Source organism: Centroberyx affinis, unplaced genomic scaffold (genome assembly GCF_046629955.1).
Source record: "Centroberyx affinis isolate AG114_WGS23_722 - 3 ecotype Tasmania unplaced genomic scaffold, CSIRO-AGI_Caff_v1 ptg000954l_1, whole genome shotgun sequence".
Taxonomy (NCBI): domain Eukaryota; kingdom Metazoa; phylum Chordata; class Actinopteri; order Beryciformes; family Berycidae; genus Centroberyx; species Centroberyx affinis.
This window is the reverse complement of record NW_027279528.1, coordinates 10601-37771: the sequence shown is the minus strand read 5'-3', so window position 1 is coordinate 37771 and position 27171 is coordinate 10601. Positions and strand designations below refer to the sequence as shown.

The 27171-nt window shown below is 40.3% G+C and overlaps 3 protein-coding genes across 7 annotated transcripts; 1 reads left to right on the top strand and 2 right to left on the bottom strand.

Moving 5' to 3' along the window:
* Positions 1-1679: 1679 nt before the first annotated feature.
* nup54 (nucleoporin 54) lies at positions 1680-10859 on the top strand. 4 transcript variants are annotated; one of them, XM_071522127.1, is made up of 15 exons: positions 1680-1730; positions 2289-2396; positions 2953-3033; positions 3230-3265; positions 3850-3936; positions 4351-4506; positions 4854-5080; positions 5517-5704; positions 5957-6153; positions 6273-6327; positions 6412-6505; positions 7541-7648; positions 7822-7941; positions 8962-9072; positions 10035-10859. In XM_071522127.1, exons 1-15 carry the CDS (start codon positions 1688-1690, stop codon positions 10161-10163), a joined length of 1740 nt encoding a protein of 579 aa, XP_071378228.1. In that variant the 5' UTR covers positions 1680-1687; the 3' UTR covers positions 10164-10859. The 4 variants fall into 4 exon arrangements, with proteins under 4 accessions (XP_071378228.1, XP_071378226.1, XP_071378227.1 ...); XM_071522125.1 differs by having other exon boundaries at positions 3230-3394; XM_071522126.1 differs by lacking the exon at positions 3230-3265.
* Positions 10860-12068: 1209 nt separating this feature from the next.
* Positions 12069-18530, bottom strand: LOC139646195 (serine/threonine-protein phosphatase with EF-hands 2-like). Of its 2 annotated transcripts, none has more exons than XM_071522132.1 (16): positions 18479-18530; positions 17933-18081; positions 17581-17635; positions 17243-17418; positions 16902-17016; positions 16711-16757; positions 16216-16382; positions 15912-15948; positions 15206-15355; positions 14707-15060; positions 14370-14555; positions 13990-14132; positions 13578-13684; positions 13071-13234; positions 12864-12951; positions 12069-12518 (listed from the first exon to the last, which is right to left on the bottom strand). In XM_071522132.1, exons 1-16 carry the CDS (start codon positions 18528-18530, stop codon positions 12334-12336), a joined length of 2175 nt encoding a protein of 724 aa, XP_071378233.1. In that variant the 3' UTR covers positions 12069-12333. The 2 variants fall into 2 exon arrangements, with proteins under 2 accessions (XP_071378233.1, XP_071378234.1); XM_071522133.1 differs by having other exon boundaries at positions 17933-18060; positions 18482-18530.
* Positions 18531-23786: 5256 nt separating this feature from the next.
* gsdf (gonadal somatic cell derived factor) lies at positions 23787-26476 on the bottom strand. The gene is made up of 5 exons (XM_071522134.1): positions 26352-26476; positions 25310-25467; positions 25068-25160; positions 24804-24940; positions 23787-23930 (listed from the first exon to the last, which is right to left on the bottom strand). The coding sequence occupies exons 1-5, from the start codon at positions 26474-26476 to the stop codon at positions 23787-23789; spliced, it is 657 nt and encodes a 218-aa protein (XP_071378235.1).
* Between the last annotated feature and the right edge of the window lie 695 nt (positions 26477-27171).

Sequence of the window (27171 nt, the reverse complement as noted above, 5' to 3'; positions counted from 1 at the left end):
AGAGGAAACTGGGGAAATGCCACTGGAGATTAGGAGACAACAATTAATGAGGATATATTGGGTTAATTTACAAGGACATAACAATAATCATTCTACATGAAAAACCATAGTACTTAGCCGTGGGAACATGAAAGAAGGCCAAACAAGAGCTTTGGGTGGGTTGTTAAAACGAAGGTGTGTGGAGTACTGGATATGATAGGAGGTTTTCTCCTACTGATGCTCTGCCAGCTGTACCTCCTTGGTTATTACCACAGAAAATAATAGACCTTACCCTACTAACCCCAATGACTTGACTACACTCGATCACCCTGAAGCTATAGAGCAGGTAGCTGGTGAATGTTGCTGCCTGTCTTTTGGTGCTGTAGATTTATGAAGGTGTAGTCTGATGTTTTCTATGGTTCTCATTGGTAAGGTAGTATATCATTATGTTAAACTCTCAATTGGGCCTCTATATAAATGCTCACCTCAGATTATGGCACAAGGGATATCAACATCATATCCTGTGTATTGATAAAAGTTGGTGAGAGATTCATGTGAGGAAAATGTGAGAACACTTTTTAATTGTGTTACAAATTTACACAGATGGTTCTAAACATCATAAAACTGGTATAGAGTATCAGCAGCAGTAGTAACTTCTGGATTTAAAGTTAAATATGCAAATAGTTCAACTGATGCTATATATTGTCCTGTGAACTGATGGCAGTGGTTATTACCTCGCAATGAATAGAAGAGGTGAGGCCGGATGTGATGGTTGTAGATCAGACTCTTGTGCAGTGTTAATGAGTTTACAATTATTCAACTCTGTAGTGATAGAGAAGATTTATTATTTGAAATGTTGCAGTCATTATTCAGAATTCATTAGATGGGTCTATATGCATTAAATGTATATGGACACCAGAACCGAGCTATAAGAGAGTTGACATTCAGATTGACATCAAGATTAACAAAACAGGAGCAAAAGGGTGATTAAAGAACAAATTAAAAATACATGACAAAATGAATGGAATGAAGAAAGTATTACAAATTAATCCAATAATTTGGCATACTCAATCTAGAGCACTAATAGGAAAGAGGACACTGTTATTACAAGATTAAGGATTGGTCATTCTGGGTTGAATAGTAGGCTACACTTTTCTTGACTGGAAAACATATTAGTGGGAGACATGATTACTGTGGTGAGGAAGAAACAGTTGATCATATTTTATAATACTGTCATAAATAAATCCGAGAGATAATCATTAATCTCTAGATTAAAAGAAGTCAGAGAAGAATTTAATATCAGTAGAAGTCTTAATAGATCATCAGGTGAAAAGTGCCTTGGTTTTTTATTAAAGGATTTAAGAGTAACAGGGTTAATGAATACAATTTGAGTATTTTCTCTATTATTCTTGTTATTATTATTATTGTTATTAGTAGTGTTTTATTATCATTATAATAATAATAATTATTATTATTATTATTATTATTATTATTATTGTTGTTGTTGTTGTTGCTGCTGTTATTATTATTATTATTATTATTATTATTGATATTAGAGGTAATGTAAATCCTTAGTTCACACTCCAGATCAATGGGTGGCGGTAATGCACCCTTGAAAAGAAGAAGAAGAAGAAGAAGAAGAAGAAGGGTTCACTGACTGCAACAAAGACGAAGAAGAAGAGTTCACTGTTTCCGGGGGACAGTCAACATGGCGTTCAATTTTGGCGGTGCTGCGAGCAATCCTGCGGCAAGTATGGGATTTTTATTTAATGTAGCCGCATTTTACTGAGACTATAAATGTACATATGTCACGTACATATGTTTTAAAGTGCTTTGGCGTGTATACAGCAACAGCGAAAGGGAAAGACAACTGGTTGCTAATGTTACCATGCTAACTTACCGTTAGCAGTCAGAAATGCGGTCCGCTCCTGCTTGGACTTGGTCCGGTCCGGAACAGGAGATGGGAGTGAGACCTGCTAGCTGACATTTAGCGTTATCAGAAATGCTGCATGGCTTTGTTTGTTTGTGTGTTTGTGTGAAGCATTTATACAACGGATACTCCGCTTTTAACGTTAGCTCCATTGAAACAGATTGGCTGTTAGTTCCCTAACCGCTGCATTTTCACGATGTCCCTCCTTAGCTAACTTGGCTAATGAATATTTAACATAACCTAAGTCAGTGTGCTTAACGTTAACCGTAGGTGCTAATAACGCTATAGCAGCTTAGACGCGTGTATTTCACTTGTACCTCATTTGCTTTACCCATGGCATGGCATCCCACACTTACAGCATTCTTATTTTATTGTAAAGGCACGTCTGGATTTTCATTTGGTTCATTTGGTGCCAAAACCACCGCATCAACAGCATTTGGCTTTGGCACCCCAGCCACCACCACCACTGCCTCCTCGGGATTCGGCAGTAAGTTCATTGCTCTGCTCCATATTCAAAGCATATCCTCTCCTCACCCATTCATTTAATCAAAGCTGCTCGATTATTGGTTATTGTTTTTTTTTGTGGTCTTTTTTTTTTTGTATGCAATTCTGTACCATAATGTGTGTAAATTCAGCAGATTATTCCATCAGTGTGATTCAGATAGTTGGTGGCTACTCCTAGGTTGGCTGAGAAAATGTAAGGGTCACATTCAATGAAAAGGAAAAAAAAAATCTTTCAGCAGTGATCATGATTCAGAAAGGCAAGAGAGTGCGAGACTGTTATGAATGCGTTTTCAGAGGAATAATATACCATTTGGTGTCTCCGGCCATGTAAACAGCATCATGAATAGGACTGACACTGGCTTTCCCCATTTGAAATGACTGCGTTCTTCTTTTACTCACTCAGACAAAGTCAAACTGCAGCAAAACATCATCTAGACTATTCATAGTTGTCCTCGGTGTGGCACTGAAATGTTTCTACTGGAATTGGGTGGCATTTTTACTGATTGCATGTTTTGTGTCTACTTTTTCCTGTGTTGTAGCTGTCACTGCCCCTGGTTTTGGGGCGCCTACCACCACAGCTGCAGCAACCACAGGATTTGGTTTTGGCTCCACCACCACTGGTAAGATGCACACTGTCAACAGAGCATAGCTGTCAGATAGATGTCACCTTTTGTATTATTCCTGATTGGTTCTGACTTTTTTTTAAAGGCACTTAAAGACTTGCAATAGCTTAAATCATTCTAGGACTGTTCTTTCTATCATCTAACTCCTCCATGTCACTCTCTCTTTCTCGCTGCCTGCCTCCACTGGCTGCAGGATTTGGGGGGCTGGGAGCCGGGAACACCACGGCTGGTGGGTTTAGTTTTGGGGGGTTTGGCTTAAATGCCAACACAGCAGCAGTCAGCTTTAATGTGGGGTGCTTTGGTACAGCAACCACCACTGGCACTGTTTTCAATTTTGGTAATAGCCTGGCTAGCACAGGTAGATGACCTTTTTGATTGGTTAATCAGTACAGTCTGTGTCTATAAACATGTTTTTCATCCTACATTTTTCACATCTGTGGTACAGCGCTTTTTCTTCCAACTCACATCTTGATTTGTTTTTCATAAAACATCACACACTGTTGTTTCCATTTGCATGAGGAGGCAAAATGTTAAAATATGTTTTGTACCTACATTCATCTCATTTGGTATCTTACAAGTCCCATACATTGTCATGTTCATTGCAAGAAAATAGAATGATACTAGATTGAAATTAAAGTTAGTTTTTGGATCCTTTGTATGATCTAGAAAGCTAATTCATGAGATTTTGTTTGCTATTTAATTTCAGCCACAGTCAACCATGTGATTCCTTTGTCCTTCCTCCATATATCTGTCTGCACCTCTCCATCTGTGCCCTCCTTTGTTTCCTCTGTCATGATGGGCTTTGTTTCTCAGGTGCTTTTGGTGGCTTTGGGACGACAACAACATCTGCTGCTGCACCCGGGTCCACGTTCAGCTTCGCTGCTCCCGCCAACACCACAGGTCAGGAGTGCAGCTGCTTTTTTTTTCTCCTTCTTCCTTATTTTCTATCTGTGATGCACAGCCCATAAAGCTTATTTTATAGTGTAGCAAAATACAGAGGTTTAAAGGGGATTCAGACTGGGCTTCAGACTGCTCAGCTCATGCTGGCTGGCTGAGACTCCATGTAACCAAAACACCGATGTTGCTATCAGCCTTCTGCACACCATACTCTCCACAGTATGTGCTTGTGTTCTGTCCCACACTGTTTGTATTGAAACGGCTACACATAGCTGCCACTAGATGTCTCACTCACTCTACCATAATGTATTGCCTTCCTTTCATTCCTGCAGTCAGCCTCCTGACAGACTTACTGATATTCAATGGGATTAAAATAGTTGCCATTTCTCACTGTGTTGGCATATTCCTCTGTTTTAGGAGGCCTGTTTGGTAACACACAGAACAAAGGGTTTGGTTTTTCCACTGGGCTTGGCGCTGGGGCTGCCACTGGGGCCTCAGGATTTGGAACTGGATTAGGAGCAACCAGTCTGGGTGGGTTTGGAGGCTTCAATATCCAGCCAACTCAGCAGCAAGGTGAGAGACTCTATCGACAAACAATGGAGCCTGTTTCCACATGAAGACTAGGATATTATGTGATTGATGACACAAGGCAGCCATAGTATCATATAAATAACATCAACAATCACCAATGTGCATCTTAAGCAGGGATTTAAGAACACACAGTTACAGAACGTGTAAAGTTGGAAATATTACTCTCAAGTATAGTGTTGTATATTATTGATTACCTGCTTAATGGTGTAATGTGTAACATAATCACTCAGGTGCTTAGTTTTCCCCCAAAATCCATAGACAACAAAGTTTTTAGAGAAAGACCGACTTCTTAAATGTCTCAACACAATTTCTCTCCTTTCCGCTCCCAGGAGGCTTGTTCGGCCAGCAGGCCCAGCAGCAGGGTCAGACCCAGCCCACCCAGCTGTACCAGCAGGTCACCGCTCTGTCAGCTCCCACCCTGTTAGGAGATGAGCGTGATTCCATTCTAGCCAAATGGAACCAACTGCAGGCTTATTGGGGCACCGGCAAGGGCTACTACAGCAACAACACCCCACCTGTCGACTTCACCCAGGAGAATCCCTTCTGCAGGTTCAAGGTAATGGGAGATGTAACGTGGTTTGAAGTGTTGGTCGGTGCATTTGTCATTGTATGTCCTAAAACATACACCAAAAAATGTGTTTACTATTTGAAAACAGCCCTATGGGTTGAATGAGGAACTAGGTCTCCAATGTTGTTTTTTTATGTTTTCTTTAATGGTTATTTACTCATAGATGGTAATTCTTGAGGATGTTTTTCTGACTAAGATGTGGATTGTATACCATTGTTTTACCTTGCATTAGTAGTATTTGGTGTTTCACACCTAATGCTTGTATGTCCTGTGGTGTATTTCCTGCTCCATTAATTAGAACTCCTGATTTGGGGCAATAGATACCAGGTGTGTTTGAACAGAGCCTATAAAAGAAGTGGGTAGTTCTTTCTTATTTGTCACTGAGGAAGATGTGATTAATTCGTCTGTGTCTTGTGTCTCCTAGGCAGTGGGCTATAGCTGCGTCCCTGTGAGTAAGGATGAGGATGGTTTAGTGGTCTTGGCCCTCAACAAGAAGGAGGCTGATGTGCGAGCTCAGCAGCAGCAGCTGGTCGAGTCGCTCCACAAGGTCCTGGGTAGCAACCAGATGCTCACTGTCAATGTAGAGGGTGTCAAAGCCCTGCCCAACGACCAGTACGTTTCTATAACATGTCATATGCCACAGCTACATGTTTCATTATGTTTATCATCTTTTTAAAAAGACTGTAACATATAATTTAAGCTGCCAAAGAACCTAAATGGACATATGGAAATATATGTGTGTAGTATGGAATCTTGGAAAAGAAAAACTAATTTACATCAAGATTTGAAAAAAGGTCCAGCTAATGTATGTTTTTTTTTAAGGTGTCTGCTTCTCTTCATCTCTTTATATCTTCCCACACTCAGGACAGAGGTGATCATTTATGTGGTGGAGCGTTCTCCTAATGGCACGTCCAAGCGGATCCCTGCGAGCACGCTCTTCGGCTATGTGGAGCAGGCCAACGTCAAGGTCCAACTCGCTCAACTTGGAGTGATCATGTCCGTCACACGCACAGAGCTTTCTCCAGCGCAGCTCAAACAGCTGCTGCAAAATGCCCCTGCAGGTAAACATGTGCTTGTATGCATGTGTGTGCGTTTGTGCCACCATCTCTCTACATGCAACAAATTGTTTGTGATGAAATTACCATGAATGATAACTCAGGAGATTGCATCTCTTTGCCAGGTGTGGACCCAATCATTTGGGAGCAGGCCAAGGTGGACAACCCTGACCCTGAGAAGTAAGTTAACTAGGAAATGTTTTTTGAAGGCTTTCCATGGTTGGGCATGTCCTCACAACAGTTTATTCAATGTCTTTACTCCAGATTAATCCCAGTGCCCATGGTGGGTTTTAAGGAGCTGCTTCGCAGACTGAAGATCCAAGATCAAATGACCAAACAGCACCAGACCAGAGTGGATGTAAGTGATAACGTTGCTCTCTGTTGCCACTGGTCTTTGTTCTCTAATTATGTAAAAAAAAAGGACAGCGCTGACTGGACATGAGTGTATAGCCGTCAGATTATCATCAAATGGAATTTTAAAACTGATTTTTGTAATGTCAAGGGCAGAGTGAACACGTCCTATTACTTGCACTGTGTGCTAACTTCCAACAGGCTGCTCACAGTAAAAACGATTATTGCAATTAACAGCCCAACTTTTGATATTACAGTAATTCTGCATCAGTGTGTTACCACTGGTAATGGTAAAATAAATGGTAAAAGGAATAGTTCACCCAAAAATGTCATTATCTACTCACCCTCATGTCAGTCGAAACACAGATAAAATTTGTATGTCAGCATTACATACATCGTGTTAGCTGGCGCAGCTTTGTGTCAGCGTTCTCCTAAATAACAGAAGTGGCCATAAAATTACTCCAAACAGCTTGTGCAGCATATTCCAAGTGTTCTGAAGCCAAACAATTGCACTGTGGATAAGTCCAATATTTATATTATTTAAAGAACCAGGACCCGGCCATTTATATTTAACAACAACCTGTTCCAGCAGTTATGTGGGCATATAAACTTTGGTGTTTCAAATGAGGTTGAGTAGATGGTGACAAAGTTTTCATTTTTGGGTGAACTATTCCTTTAATGATGAGATAAAACAAGATTAAAAGTGGGCAAGATCAATAATATATACAGAAAAACAAGCCTATTAAAGTATGTTTGTATTTGCTAGCATAGGTTCCTAAGTTTTGTGGCTCTGATTACAAAAGCACAATTGTCTTGGGTTTAGGCTGTTGGACAGTCGGAGGATCTCAAGCTGTGCTCTGGCTCATAGGGAACTAAGACATCTGCAGTGACCTAGATGAATGCTAGACCTAGCAGTGCTTTAAATATGATCAGTAAAATCTTAAAATAAATCTGTATCTAACTGGCAACGAGTGGAGAATTGCTAAATAAATAAAAAAAATGGTCTAAATGTTTTCCTTGTTTCTCTCTTTTACACACACAGATTATCTCCAATGACATTAGTGAACTGCAGAAGAACCAGGCGACCACAGTGGCCAAGATTGCCCAGTACAAGAGGAAGCTGATGGACCTCTCTCACAGGGTGCTACAGGTAGCTGCCTCACCATGCCACATGATTCTGGTTCTCCAATTGGCTTCAGTGTTTCTGTTTACTCCAAGAACAGCAACAAGCCCTATAATGAATTCCAGCTGGCCACTTCTCACAGCATGCCTGTTTTGTTTCTCATATTTATCTCCTCTCCTCCTTCCCTACTTTCCTGCCAGGTGCTGATCAAGCAAGAGATCCAGAGGAAAAGTGGTTATGCTATCCAGGTGGATGAGGAGCACCTCAGGGTGCAGCTGGACACCATTCAGTCTGAGCTCAATGCCCCCACGCAGTTCAAGGTGTGTGTGTTTTGTCTGTGTGTCTCTCATCTATAGTAGTTTGGACTGCACAATTGTGGCTACACTGATAATCCAGATTATTTTGCTTGCTATTTTTTTTATCACTTATTAAGAAAGGTTATTAGTCTTGATATGAGGGGAAATATGTTTACTGCATATTTGGCATGTTATATTATCATCCTGACTATTTCCAATTACATTACAAGGACATTCCAAATGAAATGTTTCAGTTGTGGGAACGAAAATTGCGCTACATTATTATAAACGATTAACTGTGCAGCCCTGCTGGCAAAGCTGCGTGTATGTTTGCTTTGCATGTTCGACATGTTTGACATGTTTGACATATAACAAAACTTTAATAAAGACTCTTTTGTTGATGTAAATAGATGCTTAGAAGTAATAGTTTACCGGTATTCTGTAAAGAATTGTGCTGCTCAGATTTTTACAAAAGATATTACTGGTATACTACTACATTAGTACTGATGATGATGTTAATGAGGAATATCTGGCTGAAATAATCATGCAAAAGAATTAACTACTTTATCAAAAAAAAATATTTTATTGTTAACATGCTGGTCATCAGTCTTGCAAACAAAGCATCAATGCATCAAAACAGAATAAAACTGCCAAAGCCAAAAAAAAAAAAGCTCTGTCACCTATTAACAAATAGGAGCAATGCTGTATAATGATCTAAGCAGTTGTAATGTTTGAGTAATGAATTTCAAGAATTTTGCACCAGTACCTGTGTCCATGGCAACAAGAAACATGAGCATGATCCACTACATGCATTGTCACTTTTTGGTTATATATATTTTGGTAATTGTAATGATAATTTCGGCTATAAATGTTGTATGAATTTAGACTCCTTTCTGGTAATTCCGCCATATTTTTTTACCCAGCTTTCATTAGGGACCGGCCTTTATTTATACACACAACACTCCCCAGCTATTGTTAGAGCCACTGTTTGAGACCCGGTCGTTATTGGAAGTTTTACATTATGTGTGTTCTCTTATTTACCAGGGTCGGTTGAATGAACTAATGTCCCAAATCCGGATGCAGAACCACTTTGGGGCGGTGAGATCAGAGGAGCGCTACAGTGTTGACGCAGACCTTCTCAGAGAAATCAAACAAGTGAGAGACAGGGCATCTACACAGTGCATCTTAATTTTGCATTTTATGGCTGTGACTTGTAATCCATACACATGTACTTCACACCTCACTTCAAACTAGTCTTTTTAATTTTGTTGTTTTTATGCCTCCGCACCAGCGACAGCCGTGACCGGAGGCATTATGTTTTCCGGTTGTCCGTACGTCCGTCCGTCCATCCGTCCCATTCGCGTATCTCAGGAACGCCTTGAGGGAATTTCTTCAAATTTGGCACAAACGTCCACTTGGACTCAAGGATGAACTGATTCGATTTTGGTGGTCAAAGGTCAAGGTCACTGTGACCTGACGTCCCTCCCGTTCTCATGAACGAGATATCTCAGGAACGCCTGGAGGGAATTTCATTACTTCTGGCACAAACATCCACTTGGACTCAAGGATGAACTGATTAGAATTTGGTGGTCAAAGGTCAAGGTCACTGTGACCTCACAAAAGACGTTTTTGGCCATAACTCAAGAATTCATAGGCTAATTATGACAAAATTTCACACAAATGTCTAATAGGATAATACGATGAAGTGATGACATTTTATATTCAAAAGTTCAAAGGTCAACTTCACTGTGACATCATAATGTTTTGCTCACCACTGTAGCTGAGAAAATGATCTTGGGTCATTCTACAAAAACGTGGAAGTGCTGTCACTTACTTTTGCAGCCACCAAAATCCTTTAAGTTGACCTAATAATCACATTAATTGTATATGTTCAATAAATAAAGACTGTCCTTGCAATGATAAAACAAAGTTTATTGGCGGAGGCATACAACCGTGAGGCGGTTATTTCTAGTTTCTTATGTTTTTTAATGACTTGTGTTTGTCTGCTTTGTGTTGTGTTGTTGCTTTCTAGGCCAAGTCTGTCTGGAAAAAGATTTTTGCGACTAGCTGGTTAAAGGAAAATAAAACTGTTGTTTTTCCTCTCCTCTCACCTTCAGCATTTGAAACAGCAGCAGGAGGGTCTAAGTCACCTGATCAGCGTCATCAAAGATGACTTGGAGGACATCAAGCTCATTGAGCACGGGCTAACTGACAGCGGACACATGAGAGGAGGTATCCTCAGCTGAACACCTGCCCTGCCTACCCTACCAAACACACACACATACACTTAGACTCTCTCTCCTTCTCAATATCAATCCTCTGCAAGGTGACATGCCTTTCATCGAGAAAAGTCAAAATGTTATTTCTGATACTCTTATTTCCTTAAACATGCACTCGAGAGTGAACTTGTTGAGACGACCCCAGTGCACTAAATGGTGTTGGATTAATGTAAGCAGGAATTTTGTGTTTGTTTGTTTTTTTTAAACTAATCTGTTGCACAAGTTCCACTGGGGGGGAAGATATGTGAACACGCTGGTCAGAAATATAAATCTGGAGTAGTTGCTCTCTTTATTTTCCAATCAGCAGTCAATCTTCTATTCTATTAAAGAAATGCCCACTTTGGCAGGTTTATCAAAACTTTGTTTATGCAATCCTTATCCCACAATCTGTACCAGCATAACTAGAAGAAGCAAATGATTGGTTAATCTGTGCATTCTGGAATGATGGAGACGTTGGCGGAAAGGCTCAACAGTGTCTAATAATAGCTTGTTTACTGTTTGGCAAATCAGATTATGGATATAAGACTATGAATGTGACTGGCATGTAAACAGTTTGTGGGATTGAGTGTGTGATGTGATTGAACACGTTGTAAATACATGTTTTTGTTGCTTTGACTTTTTTATGCTGGTTTAAGAATATTATTAAAATTGAATTCAAAATGAGAGCTTCCTCGAATCCAGTGTTTTGCTCCATGTATTGCCATGTAAACACTGCTATTCTCTTGACTGCCCATCTGTATCCCCCATTATTTACCTGAATATACCATGGTTAGATACACCAACATGGAGGAAATATGAGACATCTTTGGTTCCCTGTGTTTACCACTTTATTCAGACTTTCCTTCTATTAAAACCTTAAAGCATGGTCTGTCCCGTTCTACACCTTGTTTATGTCAAAGTCCTTTCCAGCACCCCGTCACAGAAGGGCTTGAGATGATAGGATTCATGTCCTGGATTCACATCCCCATAGGGATGAAAGACTGATTGGCAGTTGAACTGATTAAGCAGCTTTCAGACAGATTATATCCCCTCTTGCCCTAGGGTCATTCACATGCCAAGGGTCTGAATAACAAAATGGTTCTCTGAGTACATATGTTGAATCTTACTGTGCCTCCCCAGGCAGCCCTGCAGATTCAGTTACTGAGTTTCACTCAGACATCATGATATCTGGAATTTAATTGAGAGAGAGAGAAAAGCCCCTGCGATCCCCTTTTTGTTAGAATATCGACATTTCAACTCCTCAGTATTCTCTTTGCAGCACACAATTGAATACAAACCCCAGGAGGCAGAACGACTCCAAACAAGTTCAGCCAGGAAGCATATTGGATTAAGATTTTATTAGATAAGTACGGCAGTATGTACTGCCTGTGTACATACTGAGTGCACTACCTACCAGCCAGGGAGCACACCAAATCCCTTGTGCAGTAGCCTACACAACAGCAGAACAGCAGCAACATATCAAGCAACAGCCATTGAGCAGAGCAGACAGGTACGTTTGCCCAGTTTAAATAGACTGCACTGTCCAGCTGTCAGCAAGAATTTCCCGGCTGAACTTACTACACTCATTTGTCCTTTCAGTGGCCCTAAAAAGACCTCTTTTCATTTTTAACCTTTTTGGGTCAGACATTGTCAAAAGCAAGACTATTTCATATTAAAAGCTTTTCTCTAATGCAAGGCTTCGTTTGTATCCACTTTCATTTTACACATAATCACAAGACCTTGCCCCTTGTTTCAGAAGTTGTCCTTGCATACTCCATGCTTCCTATGAAAAATATGTCAACATGAAAGGCAAAGACAAGAAAACATGTTTTGGACATATTTTATTCATTATTAAACAGGTGATCATCATCATTAAATTCCACCAAACCCTTAAAATACACCCTTAGCCTTTCATGGCAAATCTAGGAGGTAGAAAAGAGCTAAACGCTGAAAATGTGAGTACCACAAGGTTGTGCCTGGTCAAACAATACGGACTAGGTCACCGCCCTATGGCCACATGGTGTGGAAACATGGACAGAATGATCATTCAGATCTCCCCACACATGGTGATCCTGGTGTACCAGTCTACCTCAGATAGTGCTTAGTGTTTTATATGCAGCAGATCAACAGGGACCCCTAACATGGTGCTGCTCCAACTCTACATGTGGGCACTGAGGTCCACCAGCCGGAAGGCCTCCATAAACTCATTGATATCGATGCTGCCATCCTTGTTGAAGTCAATGCTAAGGGCCAAGTCTGCAATGGCCTCGTCACTGATCTCCGTCTTAAGATGGGAGCTCAGGAGTTTCCAGGTCTGACGGAACTCCTCAAACGAGATCAGACCTAGGAGAGAGGGAGAGGCCTTAGTTGTACACTGTGCAAATTTGTTACATATAAAAAGTGAATTTAAATAATCGTGACTCACTTCAGAGTCTCAGTTGGGCTTAGAATGTCCTGGTGTTTTATAAACAAAATACTTTTTAAGTTTAAACCCCCACCCCAGAGATTAATGCATGAATCTAAAGAGTATGTCATCCATTTCTATAAAGGCCTTGATCGTAAGCCCCCTCAACATGTGGGGGTATTATATTCCCTGCAGTTGAGAGGCTTGGAGAGAGGGTCAGATGCTGCGAATAGATACTGTAGAGAAGGGCAGTATTTAGTATCTAGGCTAAGCTGCTTACTGACCTGAGTGATCTGTGTCTATGATTCGGAAGATGGTCTCCAGGTTGGAGTGGTTTTTGTACATGGTCTCCAGGATACTGGTGTTGGACATCTGTCATGCAAGAGACAAATTATGTGTTTACCATAGTGGAAGGAATAACCGTATTGATGTAATTAGAATATTTACATCTAAATTTTGTGTTTGTGTGTGTGTGTGAGGAAAAGGCGGACCTCTGGCTTGGGCTCAGTGATGGAGAGCTCCCTGATCCACTGTTGGTAGTCCAGCATACCATCGTGGGTGTAGTTGACAAGCTGAGAGCGCAGCACCCTCCAGGGCAGACCCAGGTTCAGCACCCTCTCTGTGGCACTGGCCCAGTGCTTTAGAGAGATCGTACCTAGGAGACAAACAGGAGAGGTGTCATTTTTGAGCCATGATTTACATTTTGATACACTACCACTAGATGGTGGTGAATAAGCACTCTTCTGCTGTGTATGATCATGTCAACCTGCACTGACTCAGCAAATGGAAGCCAAAGTCCTGACAGCAATTGTGATGTGGAGAATTCTAGTTTGCATGCAGAATAGCTAAAAATGTAGCTAGTATACTTGACTTACTTTGCCTTTCATGTTGGGTTTTGTTTGTCAGGCTATTCAAGTGCCAGGTATGTTAGACAGATATAGTGCAAAGTGTCAAAAATCACCATCGCTGATTGATTTACAACAGTTTGTCTGGTTTACCTGTGTTTTTGGGGTCGTATTCCTGGAAGGCACCGATGAGATCAGACTTATGTACAAACAGCTGTTCCCTCAGAGCTCGCAGAGCTGATCTCTCTGTCTGACTAACACTGACAAAGAACAGGTGGAGAATAAAAAGTATTTTGTCATATTTGATCTAATACTGTATAAATCTTGGAATCACTGAGACAGCAACATCTTTAAACACATTTATGAAGTATTATTTTATTGGCTGATCACATTGTCTCAATTGAGCCTGGTTGTGCCTGTATAATTTCACATAGTGTTCTCAGAAGTATCTTTTTCTGTCTTTGTGCGCCACACTACTCTATTTTGATCCAGCAATCAGTAAATATCTCAAAATGCTCTCCTTGGCGCAGAAATTTGAATTCTTGTGTGTAGTTTCTTCATGTACCTTTGTCTGAGGGTGAGGTCTCGGCTGGTTCGGCTGGCCTGGTACTGAATGAAGTGGGGAACCAGATCAGGGCCCATTCTGATGTATGCTCCTCTGTTACTGCCCACCTCATAGTAGTTAGACGCTGAAAATATAGTCAGCACCTGGACACAAGAAAGGACAGTTGGGACTGCACAATACATGGTGCTGTGACTTGATGTAATGCACATGGTTTGTAAAAGATTGTTGGAGGAAATATTTCATGTTGTTGCAGTCAGCAGATTACATTGTTTCTTGACAATACCACTAAATAGCTGAAAGTGCTTGCTTCAGTAACCAGTATTCTGATGTATGCACTTCTTTCCTGCCAACCCCTCTACCTCATGCCTCTGTATGCTCACCCTGCGGTTGTGGCAAAACTCATAGCCGTCCTGTTTGCACTCGTGGGAGCGGATGAGGAGCTGGAGGTTATGTCTCCTTAGCACTTTCTCAGTGACATCTGGCCCCCAGTAACAGCCTCCGCCACGCACCTCATTGGGCATGCAGCCATCCTGGGGCATGGGGTCACTCCACAACACATCCACTATCTGAATGGCCAAAGGAGATCAGTGATACTAAGGAATTCCACACTGTCAACTGCCCCTCCAAAAAGAGTGTGAATCTGAAAATGAGCATGTGGATGATCAATCTGGCACAACTGACAAATGAATGCAATCTAATGTCCTTCCTCTCACTTACTTGCTTCCACTCATGTCCATATGTCTCCATTATTTCTCCAGACTCTGGGTCTGAGTCAGAGGAGACGGACTTCTTCAGGTCTCCATAGGACTGGTTGAACCCGGCCTGCCTGCGCCTCCTCTTTAGCTCCTCCTCCACTGAGCAGTTGACATGACTGCTCATGGGCAGGTTGTGGAGAGAGCGGCGCTGGAGGTCATGCCTGGGACCGAGGCCTGGGCTGTGGTGGGTCAGAGAACGCACCCGACGCCGGCCCTCCGCTGGCCCAGAGTCCTGTTCATCGTTGTCCATATTCTGAGACCCACTGCCATTGACTGCCTGACTGTTCTGCATAGCCGGCCTGAGGGCTGACACATACTGCACACATTCACAGACATTACACACACACACACACACATAGATACATGGTTGGATTTTTGAGGGGAAGAATAATATTTCTGTATTAGCTGCTTATAAAAGGTCCATAATACTCTAATTTGGTGTTGTTGGGATCCCCACTTACTTTGTGCCTGTCCACTTGGGCTATTAGGTTAAGGTCTGTAGTGTCAGAGATCCCTCCATGCACAATCAGCACCTTTTGGTCAATTACTGTGGCCAGAGGCAGCCAGCTGAAGATCTTCTGGAGAAGCTTCAGGATCTTCTTGCCATGAACCTACCGACCAAGTCAAGCAATGGAGGCTTTACTGTACATTTCACATACAATTAGGGGAATGATTATCCTCCTAATATGATTTGACAAAAAATTTAATTTAGGGTATTGATACACATGCCATTTTTGGTCAGCATTATCACCTTACGTAATCTACTAAACTAGATCTAATAAAGACCCATGTCCTGCAAGCAGAAGTTAATCCGCTGTCATTCTGTGCCAGCTTGCTAAAGCCTGTTCCAGTGCCATGACCCCACTTTAGACAACATCTTCTCTCCACATTGGAGAGTGCAGCTGTTTCGCTGACTCTTTTGGCAGAGAAATAGTATGTAATCTCCTCAGGCCACAGGGAGTGAAGCCCAAAAGTGACCCACATCACACATCCTGAAATAGATTCAGTCTAGTTTGGGCCCTGGTATAGTTACATTTATACATGCTGGCTGAATGAGGTAGAAGCAGAATTGCACATGGGTCTTCATGGAGATTAGAATAGGCTAATATTGGCTGAAAATAATATAATGCCTGTGTTAAAGCAACATGCACAAGACACAAGACCTACCCTATATTTTCCCAGAACTTCTTTGGTAAAACCATATCTGGAATAAATACAGGAGGAATAGGCAGATTAGCATTCAGACCACTTGTAGGTTGTTGAGGTACATTAAATATAGTCAGGACAACTAGCAAATCCACTCTAATTGCATAAAGCCATCTATAAGTATACTGTGAGGAAAATACAAAACAAAACAAATACTAAACAAAAATATTTCAGCAGAGGCACAACAAAGCACTGAATGTAACTAAATTGCCTTAAAATTATCGAGAGAAGAAGGCCTGTTGTGTGGGCCATCTACCAAGCCCACCTCAGGTTAACGATGTGATCCTCATGGTTCCCTCTGTTCAGATGGACATCATTGGGATAGACCAGCAGGAACGCAAACAGGATGAGAAGAATCTCCAAGGAATACTTGCCACGATCCACAAAGTCGCCATTGAAGACGTAGGGTTTCTCAGAGGAGGGCAAGCCATTCTGGACAGGTTAAGTTACAATGTTAATTAAAGAGTAGCCTAACTTAACACCAAACCCAAATCTGTGTAAAGCCTGACATCTAATGGTCAAAAGCATGTTCCTGAAATTGCCATCTGCTATTGGCTGATCTTTGCTACCAGGTGATGTCACCTTCTATGGTGTACAACAAATGGTGACATCACCTGGCACCAAAGATCTGCCAATAGCAGATGGCAATTAAAATGAAATGGAAAGCTGGTTATCCCTCACTGAAAATATGTTATGCCCAACATGATCATTAGCTCACCACAGAGTGATTTGCATTTTGTGATTTGATCTGTTTACACACCTTATAGAATACCAACAGTAGATCTTCAAGATGCCCATGTAAATCTCCTGGAGCAAAACAAACAACGATGCATAAATATTTGTTGGCATTTTGCATAGAGATAGAGATAGTTGTGAGCGCATACTAAGAATTCCTATCTAGAAATGCAGAGAAGAATAAAAAGCAGCTACAAGAGGCCTGCTGCTGTGTACCACATATGGTGATCTCCTTGGTGTGGCAGGTAGAGACATGGTTGATATTGGGGAGAATTCTTAGTAGCCTCCAAGTTTCTACAAGAAGTTGCAGAACATATCGAGAATGGAGCTGCTACTAGGAAAAAACAAACACAAATAAATGGGGCGCTGAAGACGATATTTCCGACAATTAGAGAGTATTTCTGAGAGTGTCTCTGTGTGTACTTCTATGAGTGTGTGTGCATGTGTTGTTGCATGTTTATGTTTATGTGATTTATGTAATGTCTGTTTATGAATGTGATTTTTTTTGTCGGTGTGTGTATCTACCATCTGCATGCTTTGTGTGCCTGTGTACCTACTTGTTTGTGCTTGAAGGCTTCTACCAGCTCTGATGCCCCACAGATAGTCATGGGAAAGGTTAGATGGGGGCCAGTGTAGATGCCAGGTACCTCAATACTCTTGTAGCAGAAGTATCTCTCCCATTCTATGTCACGACAGATGCTATTCTCACGGAATATGTGAGAGATAAGATTTCCTAATGTAAAGAGAGAGAAGGAAATAGCGGGAGATAAATTAATAGAGGGAAGCCACATCATGTTCCATACCAGGGGGTAGATTGGCTGGGTTTAGATTAGCTCACTCTGTCAGTAATCTAATGGAACCTACACATAACTCAATGAATTAAACAGATTCTTACTCTCACTACTGGCTGGAGTGAAGTGGTCCATCAGGTAGCCAAAGAAATTGTAGAGCTGCTCAGGCAGGGAAAGGATTGTTTCAAAATTACATTTTATTTGTAGCATCAAAGAAATGTGTTTGTCTAAAGACTAATAGTAAAAAACTGCTGTTAGGTCAATACGGGAAACATTTTGAACCACCATGCAAGATGCTCATAGGTATCTAAATGCACATGTAAAAAATGCCCACAGTCCCGTTCAGAGCAGGTAACTAGTTACAGTGTACATTTAAGATTGACTCAAACTTTACATGACTGTGTAAATCTTTTCATATGATGTGCTATGTTTTATAATCTATCTCTCCAATCTCACCTTGATCTGGTCCTGTTCTCCTGCATATTCAATAGACTGGAAGATGTTCCAAGTGCACCTGCGTCTCATCTCCAGCCGTGCCACATACTGGCGGTACCAGCGCTGGATCAGCAGAGCTGCCCTGATAGCTGGGGAAGGAAGAATGGCAGACAGAAAGGAAAACATATATTCCTCTTCCTCTACAGTGGCATTCAGTACCATTTTCTATATCAAATCTAGATTGGAAGACTCACCAGTGGCAGCTTCACAGGTTGCATAAAATATAAGCAAAGAGAGCAAGTCTTACCAAACACTGCTGATTTATATTTCACAGATTTGCAATGTAATTTTGAGCACAAGCAGAATTACTAAATGATGGAATCAAAACCATATTTACCTGGAACTGAGATGCTTGCTATAAAATGAGAAAGATAACATTGAATGAATGCAATGGAAGGAATCAATTATTACAATAAATGGATAGTGATAATTATTCTCCCTATCTATAACTTTTCTTTTCAAACCTAGAACCTTGACATTTCATTTAAATTATTCTGGTAAAAGATTTACCTCTTTCGCATTTCTTCAGCTGTTCTGATTTTGCCATGCCACATCCCATGACCCTTTGCTCTTTTCACTGGCACAGACAAAGACACATTCACATATGTTTGAGCTATTTGAGCTTGTGTTTTGGGAATAGGCAATAATACAATAAAAGATCTGTATATATAATCAGTATTGTAAAAATGGCTCTAAATGAGTTCAGTTTTGTATTCTCACCACAGAATGCACAAATATTAACACATGATCAGCAGTACGATGCTTGGCTGTATCAATAATCGCCATATGGCTCATGATTAGGGATTATTCTACTATTCCATCCTTGTCACCACATAATTTCTTTTACATAGTTCTCAAAATATTAGATCTTTTATCTTATTAAATCATATATAGCAAATAAATAAAAACAAAACAATTACTTAGATTGAGAATGTATTGATACAATAAATGCCAGTGGTACTTGAATTGACGTTCAAGAGGCTTATCAAAGTAAAGTGTTGGCAAATCTATTCTTTGATAGGAAAAATGACAATCTCACAGCCATATAGAAATGCAGAATGGCCCAAAGAAAGTTTACCTGGCCACGTTACCTCTCTCTCATTCCCTCCCTTCAGTTCTTCAGCATCTTGGGAGAAACCTTGACATTTTTTTTGCCAACCACATAAATGTAATTTGAGAAAAATCAGAAATTAATGAGTTATCTTGTCAGACATCCATTTCCCAGGCACAGCACATGTTGTTCCAGTGGCTGTAGTGTTGCGCTTGAATAGGCAACGTCTTGGACATGCTCCCTCTGTAGCTACAAGCTCTGAGCCATCACAAACTCACACTGGCCAAGGGTTGTGAACAGCACAGCCAAGTGTCTTGGACAAGCCCCGTGACCACTTAAACAAAACAACAAGATGCAAGTGGATTAGGATTAAACCTTACTACGCCTGGCATCTACCCTGAATAAACAGATAAAGACTCTGATAAAGGGCAGCAGCTGTTTTGAAACTAGACTTAGTGAGTACTCGTCACCAGCCTGATTCACAACAACATACTTTAATAATACACTTGATACACAGTAGTACATTTATAAAAACAAAGTTTACAAAACACTATAAAGAACAACCATGAAAAACAGGGCATAATAAAGAAATAAATCCATTGCATAAAAAAAAACAATGAATTAAACATCCCCTGTTATTGGAACTAAAGTTTTCCCATAATTATACAGTATATGTATAGGATTAGTATGAGTATTTATTTGAAAAACAGTATAAAGCACATTATTCTTATTTGGAGACATATTTCATATTGCAATACCAACTACATTATGGCAACTATTTGCCCCAATATTCTTTCTATCATAAACAGTTAATTGACCATTGGCTCTGTTCCATTGCAGCCTCTTCTTTAGTCTAATCTGGACTGCCTTTGACACTATTGATATATGATTTTAAATTATAATCTTGGAGTTTTTGTAGAAATTGCAGACACTGCTACGGATTGGCTGTCATTTATCTTAGACAGGCAATTCTCTGTTGCCTGGTCTAGCTCTGTATCCTCCCCAGTACAACTTACCAGTGCCATCTTGGGTCCTTTTTTGTTCACTATGTATGTCAAATGTCAAACAGTGTTACACATTGTTAGTTGTGATACATGACTTTGTTATTCTTGTGTGTAGTGTGTTGTGATATTCTATGGTGTTACCATTTATTTATATTGTGCGCAGTGACTCATACTTCCAGGTGGAATGTTTTGTCAAGCCTACCCTCATTTGCAGTGTGTTTGTATTGCATTTGAATTGTCATTCCAGCCAGCAAACCCTTTCCAGACTACCACTGATTCCCTATAGACAATTTAACTGATCTATGAGGTTTGATGGACAAATGAACTAGCCTACGAGGGCAGCCACGTGTCCTCGCTGAGCCAATGGGGTGGGAGTGAAGGCGGCTCAGTCGCCTTTCTTCCAGCATAGCAATGGAGATGGTGACAAACTAGTTCCGCCACCAAAATGCCAAGCCATGTTGGAGCCAAAAGCACAGCAGCCCCAGTTACCCAGCAAGGCCTCTATCTACATATCCTGGGCCGGTATGCTGGCAGTGTATGAATAGAACACATCAGTTGTATTGGGCTAATTGTTAAGAAGTGAGTTGGCCGGTGCTTGGATTGGCTTGGATTGTGGTACCGTCCATCCTCGGCAGCAACAGTGATCACTCCTGGCAGTTGAGTATTGTTAAGATTTTATGCATTGATTGAGATTATTAGGCATCTGGCACATACTGTATATGTTATAGTAAAGGTGGACTAGAGCAAAGCATGACCAACCTGCTTCCCAAAGACATCAGCAATGCCTGTCTACATGTCTATTGTTCTCTGTAGGTCTCTTCCTATCCTTTCTACCCTTTAATTTAGATGGGCTGGATAAGTACAGTGAATGTTTTTTTGCCACCCTTACTGCATTTAAGGTAAGGGGAACTGTTTTTAGTTTGAGTGATGATTAAGAAGGAGTAGACCTTCTTCTTTTTTATGTTTTGTTATGGATCTTTATACCTAAGATTCTTATTCTTGTTTTATCTCTTCTTTGGACTTTTTAGGATCAGAAGGACTGATAGCTCTTTTCTTTTTATTATTATTTAACACTCCTTGTCAGCCCAGTGATGTCTAAGTACTGTTGACACTGCTGCCAGGTTTACATGGGAATGCAGCGGAAAACACCAAATCAATGATCGCTTATCACCAAAGGTGTCGCCAAAATCAAGACTAAATAGAATCTTGTGGATTATCACTTTTAATACTATTAAATAATATACAGTCCACTACTGTAACAGCAATGCTTTTGTCGGGTTTCACTATCCAAGAAGTTACTGTTTTTTGGCTTTGTAGGGCAATATTGTTAACTGATACAATCTGGTTCCTTAATTGCTGTAGTGTCAGCCATTCCATTAGCATCTGTTGTTAACACAATATGGTTTTTGAACTGCTGAACAGGCTGTTTTAAGGCTGTTTAAGTCTATGATTATGTTTATATAATATTTCTGAACTGTTTGGTGGGCTGTTTCAAGCTAGTAAGACCAGCCTCTGGTTGTTGGTACATTGACATGTCTAAATAACATATTCAGCAAAACATCTGTCTTCTTGTGCTGTTGTTTTATTTCAGTCAATGACTGATATCATCATAATTTAATAGGCTTCCACAGCAGTCAGGAAAAGATGTATAAATGTTGTGAGGAAAAATGCATGCGGAGCGACTGAAAATGTTGCAGACCTTTTCACAAGTGCGCAACAGACTGTGTTGCTCTTCCCCCGAGTAGCGCCTGGATTTCTAGAGTTTCTAGAGCGTGCCAACATTTCTGCCTCTGCTCTTTTCCCCCTCAACACCTTCGCTGAAACTGTCTGACAGCATGAAATATTGTTAGTTTGGCATACTGGATGGCTTTGACGGCTAATAAACATCACTGCTAAAAAATGTTCTTTTCAATAATCATATTAACTTTTGTAATATACAAACATTACAGTGAAAACAACTGCCACTGTATGAGACAAAAGATGTACACCTTTAATAATATATTGATTTTAATCACCTTTATTCAAAGACTGTGAGCAAAGAATCATGTAATCAATACAAATGATCAACATGGCATAGCAGTAAACAATAAAACATAATGCATTTGATCTGAAAATATTGGTTAAATACTGAAATTATATAATATTTTACATATCACTGAGATAAAAAAATATTATTAGTAATCTTTGAAAAATGGTGAGGTAAATTTGTGTAAATTCTGAAAAATGAGTGCGTGTACATACAAAAAAAAGTCTGGTTTAGTGTCATCATCCAAAGATATTCTTTAGGAGAACAGACGTGAAAACTGACAGACTGATAGACACACTGGTCAAGGGGAGTGGACACAGAGGCATATAAGAGTATAGAAACAGAACTCTACTGTTACAAATGTAATGCAAACATACAATTTTCATTATGTAATAAATCAAACAGATTTTGTTTGCTGGGATTTGATTTTTTAATCAGACTTTAATTTCATAGATGACTGCTAGCCAATACTGTTGCTTGTATTTTGCTAGCCAAAATATCATAGCTTTACTGCAATGATACAAAGGCTTAGCACAGGACTTAAAAGAGTGATGCAACAAAGGTTCAGTGTACTAAGTGAAGTTACTATGATTTTTCCTAGGTTTCTCTGTTACATCTTGCTATAATTATTATCCTCAGTTTTACTTGGCCCACAACAAATAGAGACCAGGATATTTACCTGCATGGCAAAGCATGTCTAGTATGACCAAAAAGACAGTTTCATTCTTGAGCAGAATTGAAGTTACTGCCTCTGTAGGGCAGCATTTGTCTCTTCTACCAGCTGAAACATGAAAATGGAGCATGGAAGTTTTTGGAAAAGCACAGCACAGATGTAGCTCTTACTCAAAGAACAATGGCCCCAGGAGAATTGATGCTAAGTCTGGGGTGTATTCAGTCTAAAAAAAACCAACAACAACTTCACATTAACAAATAATAAATGTAGCTGAACTGAACTCACAATTTTCAGTGGACTTTCCCTACATTAAAGAAAAAAACCTATATTTTGATGTCACTTCACTTGCCCATTAAGATAAGATTTCTTTTTTTTTCTAATACAGGAAGTAATGCTCTATATACAATACAGTTGTGAGGAATAGCTGTATTACACAGATCAGAGCAGAAGCAACTGTCCTGGCAGAGGATTTGGCTTTGACAGCCACACAGTGTTCACATGCTTGGCGGGAACACTCAGTAGCGGTTAGTAGCTGCTTTATTGCCTTGCCATTTGGCAGCAATGCAGGGTTATGAAATATGTTTTAAATAGCTCTGTGCACACAGGAGATTTATTAAAGCTAAACTGACAACATTTATCACAACTGTGTGAACTGTTCTTCACCAAGTTATTCTCAGTTCTAGAGAGCTAGAGCACTAGAGAAATGCTGGGATTGCCCACATGAATTGATTTTCTAAGGATTGCCAATTCTATCTAAGATTAATTGTTTTTCTGTATTGAAACAATTAAATTTGAAAGCTACAATTTATACAGGATTCTTCAGGCAATTAAATAACACAAAAAAGCAGTGGAAGTGCTGGTGAGAGAAGACAGGCCTATATGATGCACTTTTCCTTCTTTTTGTGTTTCCCTATGTTTTATGTCATTCATAGACCTTGGACTTTCTGTTGCAGTAAGAGGTAAAGTACATATTCTGTGTAACGTGGTATACTATTATTGAAGACTTGTCCATGTATGCCAGGTGGCTCATAGAACTCACATGCAGGACTGTAAAACAAGCTTTACTCTTCGTTGGGGAGCTGGAGGTTGCCAGGCCCACAGCCACATGTGCGGGTCAGCTGTACAGAGGAAATGACGACGGTACTGAATTCATCCATGTACAGGATGGGCACCATTTCCTGGGAGGTGGGCTGGCAGCAGGGCATCTGGACCGATAAAGGGACAAAGACAGAGGGAGTCATGGGTGGGGAGAGGGGTTGGCAGGGGTGGGGGATATTAGCTGTCACTGTTTGACATTTGATAGCAACAGGGTGTTTCTTATTTCTATGGTCATTGGGGTTAACATAATCATACAGTAGATTTTTCAACACCTACAATTCTGGGTCTTAGTAAGTTTGTACAACAAGATTGAACAAGAAGATATGAAGTTGCATGCAGTAAAAGGGACTGTTAAATACAAAATATAGAAAGTAAAAAAAACTTTACCACTGCAGCTGGGATTAGACAAAAGTAAGCAAATCACATTTATGTATTTCTTGGTCTAAGTGGTTTTTCAAAAGCCTGACCTTGAAGAATATAGACTGGAACAACTTTTTTTCAGTGAAAAGATATACATTAGATTACATACACTCATATTAACATTAGATTCATGTAAAATATTTGAGTAAAATTTTAGTAATGTTTAAAGTTTATTTCATAAAAAAAAAAAAGAATGAATTCAAGATTAGAAAAAAAATACATAAAAAACAAAATGCAACCCTCCATACCCACAATAAATTCAACTAATTACAAATCACATGGGTATTAATTGTCATACTGCACTCATTTTCCACAGGGCCACAGCTATATCATTTTGAGTATTCTCTTTTTGTGTAATTTGTTGCCGTAGGCAACATATTTCTGATGCCACACTGCATTCATTTCTCTTTAATATTGGAGAGTTCCTTTGCTTGTTCATTTGCTTCATGTATGTTGGCAGCATAATGGTGATAAGAGGCTTAACATAACATAACAGACCAGATAAACTATGTGCTGTTTAGAAACTAATTACACAATTTTCAAATCTCTAAGAACTGTACCTGTGAGGGGGTTTCCTGGACATTGGGGGGGTATGATGGACAGCGCAAAGTGTTCACTGCCAGTAGAGGGTTGCAGGATGCACACTGGACAAAGGTGAGGCTCTCAGGATAGATCACCCAGCTGTCCCAGTCCAGATCTGTCAGGTATTAGAAGGGATATGACATGGGTTATGCTTTTTCATAGAGAAGCACACACGTGTATAAAAATGCAACTAGACACACACACACACACACACACACACACACACACACACACACACGTACCTTTCAGGAAGATCTCAGAGGCCATCTGACAGCACTCCATGCCTGTACTGTTTACAGCACCAGGTGTCACAGAGTAGCCAGACAGTGCAGGAACTAGGTGGACATTGAACAAAACCACTCAGCACAGTAAAAGAAAAGTATCAAGTGTAGTAAAACTGTAATATTTATATTTTTAATTTGATTTGATTTGGAATAGCTAATAAAGCGTTGCACATGTTTTCTGTATGCTGGGTCTCACCTACCTGTAGTGTCCTTGACTGTGTTAGAAATGCCATTGAAGGTGTCTTTCCATTGCTCTCTGATACTGGTCAGCCCACCAACAGGCAGCCGTGGCTCTGTCTGCAAGTTGAGAGCCCCGAGGAGACCCTTCCTGATGGACTGCAATGACTCACCCTGGCACCTGCAGATGCACATCACCCACATTACTAAGATACATAATAATAAAAAACGATTGGATATATATAAAGACATTACATTTATTTTGGAAATACAACCAAATTAAGTTGAATTCGTATTACATTCAGCAACATCCTGTCAGTTTACACTTGTCAAAAGTGGATGAGCATTGAATATTTATCTGTCAATGTAAACATATTCCACATAAAAAAGCATAAAATGAGATTTGTTTCAAAATAAATGTCATTAATTGCTTGGTTAATTAATTCATTGCAAGACTACTTACAATCAAGACAAAATATTGCATGAGTTAATAATATGACAATTGGTCAATAATTGATTCTGTGTGCCAGTACGTGCCAGGTGCAGCTGCAAAACCTGACTGATGTAAATGCAAGTTCTCTCAACACTCTCCAGTGAACTGTGGAAGCAGTTCTGCTCTTTGCCCAAGCCAAGTCAAAAAGATCTTGTCTTGAGAAGTGATTGATTACACTGCTAATGCTTGAGCAGAACAGTTTGTTACAGCTCTGGCCATCACTCTTAAAATATCAGAGGTCACCATGATCCCATATAACAACCAGATTCCAATGTTCCCCTTGCCCATTTGAAAAAGGCCACAGCAAGCATGCATCAGCATAGACCTTATGATGTGTTATTTGACACCATAATATGATATACATGATAAACTGCTAGTCTAGGGCTCTAAGGCTATTTTAAAATAGTATGACCTCTGCAACCCAACATGCAAACAAGGACAGGTCACTTTAACAAAACACAGAACTTGCATAGGCTCACTGTATGATCAATCCAAAGACATGGTACTTCTTGACAGTCTTCTACTTGCCCATATAGGCTCATGTGTGTTGCACACACAAGTTTGATACTAACCTGTTGTGCCTGATAACAGGAGAGCTAGCAGGCGTTACAGGTTCTTCCTCAGAAGGATGCAGGACGAATGCCATCACCAGTGAAGAGCCCAGAAGGACCGTCATGACAAAGAACGCAGTGGACATGGTGGATGTGCAGGACAGCGGACCACAGTGCAACTCAGATGTCAGGAGCGTGGTGTGATGAAGGCTGAGGTTGGTTCTGTTGGTCTGGTTGGAGGAGGAGATAGGAGTGACTAGACAGGGATGCTGTACTAGGTATTGTTTGTCAGGGCCTGGGAACCTGGCTTTTTATCTTCCTTTGCCCCAGCTTGGCCTTGAGATACTTAACAATGTTTTCTTGTCCCCTGTTCTGTGTGAAACAGTAAGAGGAGGATGATCCAGCAGAGAAAGACAGAGAGACGGACAGATACAAGACAAACAGACAGGAATCAAGGCTGGGAGGGAGGCAAATGACCATTTTTCTGTGGCCATACCATAGTGCAGCATGCAGAATTGTTACATTCATAGTGTTGATTATTTATAACACAGGAGTTTGGTGCAAACCCAGACAAACTTAACAACTTGTGTACCTGCAGTGGTCTGTACTGCAAAAACGTTCCTGATGCACAATCTGCACCCACACTGTCAACCAAAAGAAGTTATCACATAGTTTTAGAGCATTTAGCATTCAATTGAATTGAATTCATTGGGTATACCATACCCTACATTCAGAGAAGGCACAATCTAGCATCTAAAAGAGACTGATGGTGAAGAGACTGTTTGATTTTGGCTTATTATCGGCCCATCCGAGGAAGCATGGGGAGAATATAGTGAGTGCC